This window comes from Lagopus leucura, unplaced genomic scaffold (assembly GCF_019238085.1).
Source record: "Lagopus leucura isolate 7727_CA_CO unplaced genomic scaffold, USGS_WTPT01 Super-Scaffold_100017, whole genome shotgun sequence".
NCBI classification, from domain to species: Eukaryota; Metazoa; Chordata; class Aves; order Galliformes; family Phasianidae; genus Lagopus; species Lagopus leucura.
In genome coordinates, this window is record NW_024962271.1 from 2,384,243 (window position 1) to 2,400,252 (window position 16,010).

Genomic DNA, 16,010 nt, shown 5'->3' on the forward strand with positions numbered 1-16,010 from the left:
TTCCAACCGTTCACCTATTCCCAATAGCTCCCACTAAACCATGTCCCTCAACGCAACATCCAGCCTTTCCTTGAACACCCCCAGGGTCCGTGATTCCACCACCTCCCTGGGCAGTCCATTCCAGTGCCTGACCACCCTTTCTGAAAAGTAATACTTCCTCATGTCCAGCCTGAATCTCCTCTGCCATAGCTTGAAACCATTCCCCCTGGTCCTATCACTAATGACACGAGAGAAGAGGCCGACCCCCAGCTCACTACAACCTCCCTTCAGGAAGTTATAGAGAGCAATAAGGTCTCCCCTGAGCCTCCTAAACTTACTAACTAGTTTGTTGAGACTGCTGGGGAACGTAAAAGAACTGCTGTCATTTGAGAGCAGACAGAACTAAAATTTACATGATTTCCTCAAACGAAATTCATGACTCGTGAATCAATTTCCACTAAAATAACCCAGTTCTGTATTTCAGAGATCAGGGAGCTCCGTGGGGTAAATTCAGTCAGTAGTTTGCATTATTGGTACATGAGCTCACTGGTCCAGGGCAGCTGGGCATGAATGAGGTTTTCTTTCACCAACTAAAGTTCAGCAGTCCCTGTCTTTATAATACCACACAGCAACACAACAGGAGGGGAGAGGATGGGATGGGAAGCGAACAGAGCAGGGCTAAGCACAGGGAAAAAAGGGCCTTTGAGCTTTTAGAGTAGAACAAGTGCTTTGGGATTAGGAATCATCTTGAAATTGCTGTACCTGCCTAAATCATGTGTCCTGGCTGGGGAAGGAAGTGACTGCCTTATCCATGTGCCACATGGAGATCTACTTCTTCCTTGGACTACACACACACCAAATGAAAAGGGCAGATCCATCGTACACACACAGCAACCCCTGTGTGTTCAAGGATGTCTTCATTTTCCTGCAAGAGCACCATCACCTCTTACACTATAAGCATTTTTATTTCAGGGTCATGCTCTCAGGTATCTTCTGTTTTTAGATACCTGGAAACCTTTTCAAAATGCTTCATAAAAAACCAAAATAGAACAAAACAAAAACACCAGAAAGGAAGCATGGCTTTATCAAACAGCAGTATAGTATTATTTTTTTAATCCATCTGTAAATTATATGTTCCCCTAACACTAGAACCTAGCATATCACATTGTGCCCTAATCAGCTGTGTCAAAATCTATAAATAATGTCTTGGTGGAAGTCACAAAGGATTACACTACCAGTAGATTCTGGTGTGTTATTTAAACAGTGCTCACTCATAGCCATGCACAGCCAAATCTCTCCAGCACCGTACTGAATAAGGTCAACTTGGTCAGCTGAAGTTCTGTTTTTCAAATGGCTTTTGTAAAAATACTTTGCCTGAGGACTTTTAATTTTCTTGCTCTATCTACCATAGTTATCACTTCTTGGTTTTAAAGCACACTGGAATAATTTTAGGAAACATCTTTTTTTTTCATTTTGAGTGTAACAAACTAGACATTCCATGAATACATAATTTACAATTTCTGTCCATTAGTAAAGATGTCCTGTAGCCAGGAAACAGGTACGATAGTACTTTGCTCTTAAAATGATGCCAGTTCATCACTGTGAGTCATTTTTAGGTTTCTATGGTGAATTTTTTTTCTGCAGAGGAGGCCTTGAAGTTGCTGACCAAGTCTTTCCTCCAGTGCATTTTCAGTCTTAACCACTCAGGGAGTTAGATGTTACCAATCCTTTCTAGAAACAACTTTGAAGTTTAGGCTCTGAAGGTGAGAACCTTGTTCATTTCAAGATAAAGTCAGATCCAGATACCCATTTCTCTTGGTGCGAAGGATCATATGATATGGCTGACTGTAAAGAACAGTTGATGAGATGTAGAATTAATGATCTATTTCCATCCTGTTTTCCCAAATGCAAGATAAATGGTAGTGCAATGAAGTTTTTCCTTTGAAGGCCAGTGTCTATTCCACACATGAAATGAGTCCTTGCCATTTGTGTTTTACAAGAACAGTATTAACATTCATGAACATTTCATCTTTAGCCATGTGATAAGCTTGCTTAACAAAAAAGCCCATCCTTATCTTCTGAGGATACTTCTTTCACAGAACCAATCAGTCTGTTTATACACAAGTAGCTACCTTCTGGACATCTATGCACGTGATGACCTGGGGCAATGGAAGCCATTTGCAGTACAGTGTCATTGAAGCTGTGTGCAGAGACATCTGATCAGTTGATGCTGAAAACAGCTGCTAATGCAGGCAAACACTTAAGAGTAGGGTTGGGATGTTGCTGAAATTGGTGCAGCACAGAGCTGGTGCGGTTTTTTGGAGCTCCACAGTGCACAAGGCTCAAAGGTCAGGTTAGGAGCACTGCTTTGAAAGACTGAGGACTCCAAAGGAACTCTCAGTCCTATATAGGATTTATTAAGCTCATTAAAATAACACCCAGTCCTAAATGAGCCACAGCTTTACTTCTTCTCTGTTGTGGCTCTGGAAACTCACAGAGTGTGATTCCCTAGCACAATAGCAGCGAGAAGCCACAGATCAAAAGCAGCTGCCACCATGTCTGAAAAGGGGAACGCTCTCCTAACCGTCTGCAGTTTCTGTCCCAGAAGCACAGCAGCTACCGGTTTACCCTATTTCGAGATGTCCCTGTTTGAGTCAGAGATTCATGTATCCTTCTCAGAAATGGAGCTAAAGATTAGTCACTTCAAAAGGAAATAAAAACAACTCACAACAAAATGACTGTAGAACACTCCTGGTTCATCATCTGTCTCACTCCCCTGCACTGTTACTGCAAAGCCATATTACACTTTGTATACCAGAATGGAACAAAAAAGGCAAGTCCTGCAATCAGTCCTCAGAGATCTAAGGCTAAGCAGGCAGTTCCTCAGCTAGCCCTGAGGCCCCAAGTACCTTCCATGTCTTGAATGAGTGATGCATCAAATACTAAATATCCAGTATATCCCCTTGCTGCCTGTTTGCATATGCATCTAAATACTTGTCCAAAACACATCTTTGTGATTCTCAGTAACACATGACACACTTGGTGTGCAACCGCACTTTGCAAGATCAACTGCAGCTCACTATTACCAGAGATGCTTGTGCTCTTGGACTGGTGATCTTTGGGTGGTAACAGGAGGAATAGCAGCTGGATGTAAAACATGTGAAGTTCTGTTAGAGCTGTTCTGAGCTGCACTGAAACCTAGAATTAACATGGGAATGTAGAAATTGTACAGAAGGGTTACGTTAAGCTAGAAATCGTACTGATCACCTAAGGAATTCTGTCTAAAATGGCATTTAAGAACTTCCTCCTTGGTTTGTATACTGTACTGTGGGCATAATCTTGAGACAGACTGCAGAAAATCAAAGGATGTATATGCTAAGATACAAGAGCAATGGGGATTGCATATCCAAAGTAAAAGGGTTACTTGCACATTGTAATTTATCTGTAAACGGAACTTCTTTTCCTGCATACTAGCTAGACTTCAAGAACAGCAGTTAATAGCGGAGGAGAAAAACTGCATCACTTATGGTAAAAATGGAAGGTCCAGTTCACGCTCAAAGACTTGCCTTTTTTCTTCTAGGCGCAGCAGGTTGTCAGTGGTATTTGTTATGAGCAAATGAAGCACAAAAAAATAACAGCAGTGCAGTTGCAGAACAATTCAAATCACAGCCCACTGCAGCCTGTCTATAAGTGGTAACCATGCACGCACTTCAGTGTTTGAGACCACTTCCAAGAGTGAGAAATTTTCTACCACCAGCACTCACTGGAAATGCTGTAAGTGATGTCATGTCAGAAAGCTAAAGTGTGTGATGGTCAAACAATGCAGGAAAAAGAACCAGCATCTCTTGTATGACTCATGACCAAGCTAGGAGACATTCAGTTGGTAGAAGCAACTTCTTGGAAGAAGTCTTCCATCAATTCTGCTAGCAATTCCTTGAAGCCTTCTGAGGCTGTAAGAACAGCAGTTCATTACTATAAGCCACAACAGGCAGCCCAAAGGTTAAGCCATGAGGTTCTCCAGTGAGTTCTTTCAGGGTAGTGAAAGATTGATGAAAGAATAATTATGCAAAGATTGCAATGTTTTTAAAAAAAACACACAAAAAAAAGGGTGTTGTCCTTGGAGCTTGGAATCCCTGTTATCTTGATAAATGTCATGCACCATATTGTTTGCAAAGACTTTAGTCAGCAGGGAGAGATGACAGGACTACCTTGGCACTCCTGCTTTAATCACTCTTCCAATGCAAATGCATGCCAGTGCACAGAGAGGCAGCAGAAGTCACCCACCGTGGTGGAAGGCAGCAGGGAAGGTGGCAGCAGAAGCAGTCAGATTGTCGCTACAGTGCTGGAGAGGGGCATAAAAGCTAGCCAGGGAAATTACTGTTTGTATTTTGATAGGAAACTTGAAGGCTCCTGTGATGTAAAGTAAAAGGTGCCTGTAGAGGAAATGCTAAGTTGCAGCTGGTGGGCTGGTGAGAAACAACTGGTGGGAAGGCAGGGCCAACCCAGGGGAGCTCAGGTGTGTGCAATGCACCTGAATGACTGGAGGAGCTGGAGCCACGATCCACCGCTTCCCAGCCCTCATTTAAGGGTTGGTAGTGGAGGCAAGCATATCTTGCTGGGGAAACCTGCCTACCTGAGGCCTCCTGTAGGTAAGCAGATATTTTTTTTCCTTTGTTTATGTGTCTGTGGCTGCTGTGTTTGAGCATGTTGTCACTTGCTGCAGTCTAGGACTTTGCTACTCTGCTATCATTGCTGCACTTTTCATTGCATTATGGCATTGTAGTGCTATTTACTCTGTATACATGAAACTATGTTATCAGACACAGCTTTCTCTGGGGTGCTCCTTAGTCACCTTTTCTGACTGTTACAGTACTTCAGTTTTTATATTTCTATGTAGAAAAAAATTAGGAGACAGTGGTAAATTTCAATTACACAAGAGGTTGCTTTTCAACTTCTCAAATTTTCTCAGAGAGTTCTTCTCAACTTCTTCAAATTTTGGGAGTGTGACAAACTTAAGTTTGTGCACCCAAACTCTGTTACAATATAGTCTGCAATTACTGCAGCCAAATGGTGTTGTCCCTTATCAGTCATGAGCACCACTGTTTATTCCTTCAAGGACTTCAGGTTATTTTCCCTGGAGTCATGTGGAAACACTGCAATACCTAAACATAATTCCAAGTACTTAATTTGTGATCCAGAATGTCTCCATTTTCTTTCCTATATTGATTTGAATGAGTTGCATTCCTATTTAATTTAAAGCCGTATTGTTATGTCATACTGTTAAGTGAATCGAGAAGGTGGTTGCTTCCTCTGCTTATTTAGAGGCAATTTCAACTACTTTTCATCCAAAGGCAGCTTTCTCTTGGTGTATCTCCTGAATCTGAACATTCATTGCTGTATTGGACTTGATCATTCCTTCCTTAGAATAATCAGCAAAAAACTTTGTGATAAACACATTTGCATTTCAAATGTTTCAAAATTCATTGTTGTGCATCTTTTTTCCACGTGAACTGTACTTAGTAGGAATTTTCCAGCACCTTTCCTGTCCTAAAACACCTGATAACCCATTACAAAAAGACAGATTCATCAGATGTATTAATGTGATTTTGTTTTGTAATAGTCCCTTCTCTAAAGAGGAAAACAACTTTAAAAATATTATTAGAACAAATTTCAACTGTGCAAGACTTCAAAGGAAGTCCATCAGCATAGTCAAGCCAATATTACAGAAGAATATTAAAAAAAAAAAAAAAAAAAAAACAAAAAAAAAAACAAGAAAAACAACAATGTCACATTCTATTTTGTAATTCCCTTCTTATTGTGAAGGACAAGATACATAAGTAATGCAGTCTCCTTTGTAGTTAGCTTGACATCCGTGAACAGCTTAAAACACCACTACTCATTGCAGTGAGTGCAAAGTGATGACAAAAAGTTCATTTTTGTACGTCTCAAAGAATATAACAAGTTGAGCTGGTCAGTTAGAAATTGGGCTGTTTCTGTTAGTAATCACCATTGCTGAAAAAAACAAACACACCACAGTAGCAACTTCACGTGTCTGTCAGGAGTTAGTGGCTTTTTATATTCCCAGAAACCCTTAAAGATTGATAAATGTGTGTTAATAGTCCTGTACAGCACTGAGGAAGTCCATCCAAAAAGTTTTGATGCTGAACTTTTTTTTTTTTTTAATAGAAGTGAGTTATTTGTATTAATTAAATTTATATATTATATTGCCTCACTCCATTCATTTACTCAGGTTCTTTCTGTTATATCCTTCTCCCTTTTACCTTATCTATTAGAACTATGGCAGTGAGCCAAAGCTTCACTTTTACTACGTGTGTTTGTTTTGATGTTACTTCATCACCACCTCCATTCTTCTGGTCTTTTGTTTGCATCTTCCACCTGCTGCATCTTGGAATTCCGAATGGAGAGGTCTCTAAATCAGAAATGGTCTTTTCTGCTCTGGAGAGTGACCCACTATTACCATTTGTCCTTTAATTTGCAAGGATGCTAATTAGCAATGATTAGCAATTAGATACAGAATACAACTTGTAAGGCATGTATGTTTGTGATCTCTACAGACTGCAGCAATGTCTTAATCAATACTTATGTTTGTTTAACGACTGTGGTATGTACAAGGCTAAGAACTACCATACAAGGTCAGACTAAGCGTCCATCTAGCTCAGGGCTTACTATATTCTAATAGAAATTAGTATTGGGTACCTAGAAAAATAGAATCTATAGAGTAAGTGCTGCCCTTGCTTTTCCTTTCAGGCAATTAGCAGTTTAAGGATTTCTTTCTACTGAAAGGTGGAAAGGGATCTATCCTCCAAGATGCTGTTTTACCGTTCTTTGAAACCATTTACAGCTTTGACTTCCACAACATCCTAGAACAAGGAATTTGAAGATTTAAATGCTGTGAAGATGTAGTTCTTTGTCTCAGCTGTTTGCCTGATCACTTCATTTGTTGCATACTTTTTCTTGCACAACAAGAAGTAGCTTTCGTCACTGAATTAACTAATCATCCTCATTTGTTTTTCCTGTAGCACTCATATCTCCCACAATCACTTCTGCTAGCCAGAAAATCACCAAAAAGTTATTTTGAATGAAAGCCATTCCACCCTTTGGAACCTCCTGTTAGCCTTTCTTGAAATGGATGCAACACTGCAAACAGGAAAGGTGTTCCGCAGTAATACCGCAGCAATCAGCTTCTGTTTCATTCAATTGCTTTTCTAGTAATATCCTAAATTCTCTTTGAGGTTCACCTCTGCTAAGCAGTACTCTTGTCCTATGCACCAGACTTCTCTTAAGAGCTGAAAAACCTTTTCTGGTTTAGTTTCACCTGCTCTTGTTTTGTGATGCAAACTAAGGCGTGGAAAATGGAGATAATGATGATGAGAGGATTCACTTTGAAAAGCACGCGCCTGATCCAAATTAAAATACTAATGTAGACACATCCAAAAACTTTTCAGAATGATTCCAGGCTATCTCCTGATACAGTCACAGCTTCTTCAAGGCTCATCATGTGCATGTACAGCCAGCATTACTTTTCCTTTCATCATTAGCTTGCATTTATAAACACTGAATTTCAGCTGCTGTCACTGAGCTCTTCACTGTCAACCTTTCCCTTGACAGTGCTAGTAATAATTTATAGAAGTTCCATAATAAATATGGCTATTTTCTATATAACTGATGATTCTGCTGTACAACATTGTCCCAGTACTGAGGTTTGGAAACTATCATAACAGCTTATCACTGCTTCTTCTCTCAGAACTCAGCTGGCCAAGAGATGACCAACCCTTCTGGACCATGGATCTGTTTCATTATTAGGTGCTCCTATGAGATCCTATCAAGAGATTTCTTTGAAAATCCACTCACTGCAGCCATGGCCATTCCTATCCATTTGTCCATTGACTCTGAGAGTTCTGTAAGACCTGACCTCTCTCTAAAAAAAGTTAACTTCTCCAAATCGTGACACATTCGCACGTATCTGCTGAGTCCGTGTCTTTTTATAAGTGCTACTAATTTTCATACAGCAGAGCTCACAGACTGAGTGGTCTGTAGTCCCCTGTATTCCTTCTTCGGGTGCTGAGCGCCTGTCAGTGAACACATTTTAATAGGATGATTTCAAATAAAATCCACAAATTTGAAGTAGTGAAGTGCCTTATGGAAGAGGACGTCCTCATTATCCCTTCTTGGCCCTTCTGAAGGAATGGGCTGTGAATCTTGGGGGTTGTTAAGAGAAATTTAGCAACACCCAAGTGGGTCAACTGATCTTTTTCAAAGCAAAGAATACTTCTGACAGATGTTTCAATACTTGTTTTGATTTAGTGCTTTGTTGTAAACAGCATGATCAGTAGGCTACAATGCTGTAGGAATCAAATTTCTTTGATAAGCCAAAAGGAATAATTGTTTTCCTGCATAAGTCCAACACATCAAATTACTGAGAAAGTTTTTAGAGACCTAACAGATTTCCAACAGTATTTTACATTATGCCTGGTAACAAGACAGTACTGAAATCTATATTCTCTATGCAATAGAAGAAAAGAGATTTAAGTGTATTTTCCTTCAGCTGTGCAATGTTACCAGTCTGAAGCTCTGATAATACAGAGTGTGATGCTGTTACTGAGCAGGCCAGAAAGACTGTTTTTCTTTTGTCAAAACCAGAAAATTTTCATTTGCACAGATGTAAATTGAGCCTACATTGAAAATATTTTGTGTTAAATTATTTTGTATATTCTGTTGTTCTAATAACTTAGACCAGGAATGATCAAATGGCTTTTTATTTTGTAAACTAATATTAAGATGTGTTTTAAACTGTCCTACAGAAATTTTTGAAAAATATGTAAGGAGGAACAACAAACAACAAAAAGGGGTTGCACTGATGAAAATGTACAGAGCCGAGAAACTGTAATACTGCTAAAAGTCAAATGAATGGACAAAGAAATGCCATTTACAGCATAGCTGGCCATTACAATTACTCCATTGATTAAAAAAAAAAAAACCAATTTATTTCAATATTAGATCACATTTAAATTCTGCCATTATTTAAAGTAGTCTCTCCATAAATATTGCAACCTTCAGAAACAATAACTAAACAATGAGTTTGTTGCCAGATATTAATTTTGAACCAAAGACCAAAGCAAAACACTATTTATCATTCAGAAAGCAATACAAAAATGTGTTGTTTTGATCTGTTAGGTGTAAAGACCAAAACTGGTAAATGAAGAGAAGCAAGTTTAGTGCAAGGGCTTTGGTGGGAGGAAAGTCTTCACTTCCCATGTTCAGGCCTTTGAGCATGATAGACTTTTCCAGCAGTCTTTCCAAGCAGGAGTAGGCTTGTACCTTGAGTTAAGTGATACTCTAGCCAGATAAAGCACTTTGTTACAAAACTGGAACATGCATAAGCAATTAATTGGTTTTTAGTATTCCAAAATATGCCAAGCAGTCTACAATGTAATGAGGAAGTTGGAATAGTAGCAACAGTGACGTTGTAGGTAAACAGGACAGTCATTATGTGCATTGTAATGGTTTATATGCAGCTGACGCTGGAATTTCTTAGTAAGGTAACAAAAATTGCTGGAGTTATGCAGCAGTTGCTGTATGCTATTGAGACTCACTTGGTATCTTTAGTTTAGAGAACTGTGACCACAGAGAAGGCACTCCAGTCTAGCTTCTCCATTGGTGTTAATTCTCAGTTCAGTCCATCATGCAGATGACTGCCCAGTTTGTGGTTAAAGAATACTGTCTACCTTCATCAGGCATTAATGTTTCTATAGACAGCAAATAACATGGCTTACATGTCACCTTATTTCGGGTATAGTTGTCTTGTAAGAACTGATTTTGATAATAATTCAATGATAGCTTATAGTAAAGAGCTGGTCCTTCAAAATACTTGTTAGTAAAGCTTTTCTGCAACCAAATGCTTGGCTGGCAGAATTAAACCCAGTATTAGTGAAGTAAGCATTGCATCCACAGCTTTCAGTTCCACAGCACAGCAGCTTAATGCTGTTCTACATCCCCCAGATCCCATGTCAAGTCACCATTTTCTGACTGTGAAATCTGCCTTGCCTCTTTAGCATGGGATTATTATGTCATTGAAGAAGTTGATTAAAGCTGGGAAATAATGTTTTTTTGCAAGTCACCTCTGCCATGCAAGATGCATTTGCAATACTTCAAAAATATTTTTTGGCTTTCCAGTAGAGTTCAATCAACATTTTAAGTATGTATCTTCTCTAAAAATTAATTCCACTGAAAGAGAAGCAAGATAGAAAATACAGTGCTCCAAAGCCTGCATTTGTAAGCCTTGCTTTGGGGGGGGGGGGGGGGGAAGATTATTTGCAAAACTCTACATCTGCAAACCAAACCTCACATCCAAAAAGCTCAGTGGTGCTTTCTCTGACTTGCATGTCTCCACGTGCAGTAAGGCTTCAGCAGGCCAAATGGTGCCATTATTATCTTCAAGTTCTGACTGCTGGTACTCAAGTGCAGTTAAAATTGAGAGATGTTGCAACTCATCTAGAAATATTATCTTTCTAGTGGATCACATCACCTAAAACAAACGACAGCTCATTCTTACACAGCTGCATAAATAGACTATGATTTAATTGATACCTGTCACTAAGGTGGACAAGCCTCCTATCAATGGGCTTTGTATCAGTTCATTAAGATGCTGTTTTTTAAAATGTCACTTTCCCAAATTGAGCAACACTTAACTGCTCAGTTTAAAAAGTGACTTTATTACTGTGATCCAGAAATGTATGCATATGGCAGCCCCATTCAGAGACTGCGCTATAATCCTTAGATCACTCAGTGTTGTAATATAACCTGACACAAGGTTAAAGTAAGACTTCAGATTTCAACATTGTTGTCCCTGAATGTTTAACAATATATTATATATAAAACCCCCAAATTTTAAATAAGAGGAAGTATCACGGTCTGCTTCATTAGCATCTGCATGATACTGATTAACTGATTATATTCATCAATAAAATAGAATTTTATTGCACTAAATGAGATGCTGTGTTAGGAAATAAAGTTAGGTGTGCTGTTTGTATTGATCTTTTTTTCCTGTAAAGCTGTCTTGTACACTTTTAATGCCAGAGCCCTTCTGAGAGGAACTATTTGGATTAAGAGAATGTGGGAACTAAATTCAAGATGGAGAATACAAAATATTACTTTGCTTAAAATCATTGACAATAACCTTAATGCAAATTAACAATTTTGGGATTTTTGTTTGGGATTTTTATTGCCAAAATTAATAGGATTTCCCATGTACACATCCAACAATATATTTGAATCATAAAGCAAAATAAAGCTGTCTTACTGAAGGCCATTGTGAACAAATACCCTTTTGTCAGTCCTTTATTTTTAGTTTGTTACTTCTAAGGAATATGCAATGTACTCTTAAATATTTAACAGGTCACCTTTTATAAGAAAAAAGAAAAGGAATATTCCATGACTCTTACTCAGAAAAGCTTTGAGTCGTAACCATGTGGAAGTCAAGCAAAGCAAGACTAGTGTTTTATAAAGCCTGGAAGCTACACTGAAGTAACTCCACTTTCCTTACTGTTAGCAGGAAATAAATAATATATTTACTTTAAAACGAATATCTACCTCTGAACATATAATGTAATCTTTTGATGTGAAATGTCTTGGTTCTGGCACACAAATCTAGAACTGACTACTAGTAAACAGAATTCCCCATGGGTGTTCTTGAGCTTCTAGATTAAACTGGCAACTGCATTATGGTTCTAAAAGAAATCTAAGAGCAGGAATTCATGGTGATTAGATACTACTTTTAACTAGAAAATGGCACCTAGTTAACCAAACACTGAGGTTATTTTGGCTGTGGTCTTACACTGCTTTATATATTTAAAGATAGTCACTGAATTTACCTTTAATTTTAAAAGGGTAAAAAGTCTTTTGAAATAACAGAACAGTAAAAAAAAAGATGAACCAATGGAATGAATATGCAGGAAGGAACAAGGAGGCCTATGCAGAGTCAACTTTTTTAAATAAAATTGCTGTCTGCACACCTGCTGCCTACAGTTGTACAAACTCATTGACTTTCTTGATGTTTCTTCTGACCTCAGTCATGGAGAGCTTCATGGAGAAGCAAAATGTAGTTGGATTGTAAGCTTAAGTCCAACATGCTTTCCCCCCACATGCTGCACATACAGCAGAAGATTTTACACCATGGCCAGCTGCAGATGGTTGTATTCCAAACACCTCAAGCAAGAAATGAGCAGCCAGACTTCGACTTACCTGTTATGAGGGATACAATTCTACCATATTCCACAACGATAAGCAAAAGCACTTCACAACAAAGAATGGAAGTGATTCAAAGGCTTTGAGCCATAAGACTAACAATTCACATTTTTCTGTACCAATGCCTGCAAAGTGGCTGGGCATCAAACTGATGGCAGCTTGGCTTGTAAGCCTGCCTTCTCTGAACAACCTCCATGCCGGGTTACTATCTGAGCAGTGTCACTTCTTTGCCAAGCAGTTGTGCTCAATGCACAGCCCACATCCAACCACCAAATGCCATCGTCTTATAATAACACATACAAAAAAAAAAAATCATAAAAAGGAGCAGAATTTTTAAGTAATGAGTAGGAGCTGAAATAGCACAGCTACTATTAACCCAAGAGGCACTGGCTTCATTTCTTTTCAGAACTAATCCAAACATCTATGGAAAACACGGACAAGAAAAAGCAAAGGTCCTCCAAGCATCCCAGAAGTTACAAACGCAAAATTTTATCATTGAGTTTTTTGGGTCAAAGATGTTCTTCACAGAACTCCCACCAGCTCCACCAGAGTCACAACAGTGATACAGCTGATATGCAATAGCCTTCAAATTACAAAGTGGCGTGACAGGTACTGCAAAATGGTGGGGAGAAGTTCAATGATACTCTTCAAATCATCGCATGTTTCTGATCATTTAATGCCACTTAAGAGAGCGCAAGTGCTTTTTGCTTCAAAGGTCTGCATCCCACTCAGTAAAATACAGTCCTGATAGAGCAGTGTCATCCCGTAACTACAACCTTTGTCAGGGAGTTCGAAAGACCACAACAAAGTAAAAAACGCCTGTGTGGAACGTGCCAGATCCTCCCGCTGTTGCACTAAAGAATCTACACCAGATCACCAAACAGAGCAAGTCCAGCTGCCTGCACCACGGCGGAGGTTCCACACCCAAGCACGCGCAGATGGCTGAGCAGTTCCCTATCACCGCCGTGCAGACCCAACTGGAAGGCAGTCGCTTCTGCCTCTGCCCAAATCTGCGGGCTCCAGACAAGCACCGCACAAACAGCCGCTTCACCAGGAAACGTTTCACCAGCAAAAAAGCCTGGTGAGGTGCTCCACGCCAAGAACTGCTGTCGGACATCCAGGATTTTTGTTTGTCTTTGGTGGCAGAGTTCCACCCCGGTTCCATTGACTGGAGCTGTGTGCACGAAACACTCGTGTCCAGTCGTTCTCATTTTTAATTTCTGTTTTCTCCCTTCTTCTTCTCTGGCACAGCGCAAACGTCCACAATCGTCCTCAGTTCGGGCACCAGAACCGGGTGCCCGAGGTCGGATTTTGCCCGGGGCCGCCCTCCAGCTCCTCTCGCGCTCCCCGCAGCCTCGCCGTGCAGCGGGGGGCCGGGGCCGGCTCGACGCCTCTCTCCCTCCCGCCCCACCTCGCACCCCGGCCGGGGCAGAGCCGCCGCCGCCGCCAAACTTCGGAGCCCGCCGCGGGGCCGCTCCGCTCCGCTCGGCCCGACCCGGCCCGCCACCGCCCCCGCCACCCCCGCGGCACCCCGGGCGTGAGGTGAAGCAACCTGGCGCCGGCTCCTGCACTTTGCACAGCGGGCGCAGAGCCGCCTCCATCCCTGCGCCCGCCGGCAGCACTACGGCGCATTTTTTCGCACTAATCTGCACATTCAGCACGTCCAGAGCGCCCGTGACTTTACCTGGACTTTCTCCACTCTCCGGGCTCGTCACACCGCGATCGCCTCCCCATCCTACCGCTAACTCTCGCTCTCCTTCACTCCTTCCTCCTCCCTCGCAAGGCCTGCTAAGATCGAGCCCGATGGAAAGTCGAGAGAGAGAAAGAGAAAGAGAGGCAGAGGGAAGGGAGGGAGCAGCTCCATCCCTCCCTGCCCCCCCCCCGGTGCACACGCCAGCCCTTTCCCCCCACCCCAGCCCTTCCCTCGGCGATTTCCTCCGCTCTTCGCAACTACGAGGGCTCCGGGAGCGGCTCCCGGCGCTGCCTTCCGCGGCGCCCCGGCCGGCGCCCCCCCGCCCCACGGCCCCCGCTACCTCGTAAAGGTCCCCCGAAGCCATGCTGGGTTGCGGGACTGGGCTCCTCTCCGCGCCGTCTCCCTCTCCCTCTCTCTCTCTCTCCACCTCTCCCGCTCGCTCTCTCTGTTGAGTAAACTGTGTTTTGCAGAATGACAGGCTTCGGGGCTGGCTGTGCGCAGAATCAGAGGCGAGGAGAGGCAGAGAGGCAGGCGGCGGGGCTGGCGTAACCAGCAGCAGCTCGGGCGCACAGCGCCGAGAGCCGCGTCTCCCCCGCGGCGGCGGCGGGGCCGGCGCCCCCCCCGCTCCTCCTCCTCCTCCTCCTCCTCCTCCTCGCCGACCGCCACCCGCCTCGCCCGCGGGCACCGGGACAGCTCGCCCCTGCGCCCTCCGGCAGGGGAAAGTCCCGGGGCCGTACGGAGGGCGGCCTCCTCTTTTTCTTTCTCTTCTCCCTCTTCCCCCCCGCCAACCTCTTTCCTTCACAGCTCCCCCCGCCTCCCTTCTCGCACTTCAAACTCTTTCCCCGGCCGAAATAAATAAATAAATAACATATAAATAAAAGGGGCGGGGGACGAGGAGAGGCCGCGCGGGAGGGTTGGGCCCGCGGAGGGCCGCGCGCCGCCCGCCCAAGGTCACGGCGCGCGTTGCGCGGGGCCGGCTGCTCTCCGCCGGCCTCGGGCGGCCCTGGCGGGCACCTTCCCGCCCCCTCGGCGCCGCATGGCCGCCCCACCCACCCCGTGGCCATCGCCGAGGAAATGGAGGTGGTGGGGCCGCTCCCGAGAGTTCCTCGAGTGGTGCAGCCTGAGGAGGATGGAGAGCTTAGGGCCCTTCTTGTCCCCACCGGCACCCATCCTTCACAGTGTGAGGAGAAGCCTCTCCTGCTCCCTTGCAGCCATTTTGCAAATTAGCCAGCCCTCTCCAGGAAATGGAAGCCACTGACCTCCCACAGCTTGGTCTTCGTGCTGAGGTGCTGGGCAACCAGCTCCCATTGTGACCTAGTGTGAATGGCTGCCGCCATTTTAGAACCTTCTGGGTTCGCTCCTCAGAGGCGCCATCCCATTGCAGAGCCTCAGCAGAGCTGCCCACGCGGCTCCATTGTGGCCCTTGGCATCCTCCTGGTCCACACAAGGCCTCTGTGAGCAAGTGGTCCTGCATGAAGGTGGTCTACCATGCCCTCAGGATGGGGGAAGACCAGAAACTCCCAGCCTCTCACCAGCTGCGCAGCCGCTCCAGCCATTACCCACCGTTGCCATCCAGTGCTTCTTCAGACTTTCCAAGTTAAAGAGGAATCTCCTCACCAACTTGGCCATAAATTAGGCCAAATTCACCAGTCACAGGTAGAAGCTTCTGGTTCCACCACAGTGGAGTCTTGAGGAGATGGAAGCTGGCACGCGGGATGCCATGTCTGCTGCACTCCGTTTTTGTGGAGGTTTCTCAAGAAGCTTTGCGGCTGTATGCTGTGAAGGAGTTCTTCCTCCAGGTAAAGTGCGAGCATCCACTCAGCGTTAGCTTTCTTGTCATGGAGCAGCTCAGTTAGGCTTTGTTCAAATCAGCTCTTCCCATCTCGCCTTCATGGCGGTCCTCCTCTTATAGTGGCTTTTAGACTCCATGTTTTCACCTTACTGCCAACACATAGCTAGTAGTCACTGTTTTGGGAATGATGCTCAATGCTGTGCTCTCTACCTTTGCTGTAGTTGTGGCTTTTGTTAATCTTCATTTTATTGTTGTTTTTCATCTTTTGAGTTCAGCCCTTTG

At 43.2% G+C, this 16,010-nt stretch overlaps 1 protein-coding gene across 1 annotated transcript in view; it reads right to left on the bottom strand.

Annotated features, from left to right (window-relative positions):
* The window catches only part of CDYL2 (chromodomain Y like 2), a 56,776-nt gene extending 42,250 nt beyond the window's left edge, over positions 1 to 14,526 (bottom strand). Inside the window, exon 1 of the mRNA XM_042876910.1 lies at positions 14,277 to 14,526. Within this exon, the coding sequence (XP_042732844.1) occupies positions 14,277 to 14,300 (24 nt within the window). The 5' untranslated portion in view covers positions 14,301 to 14,526. The remainder of the gene's footprint in view (positions 1 to 14,276) is intronic.
* Between the last annotated feature and the right edge of the window lie 1,484 nt (positions 14,527 to 16,010).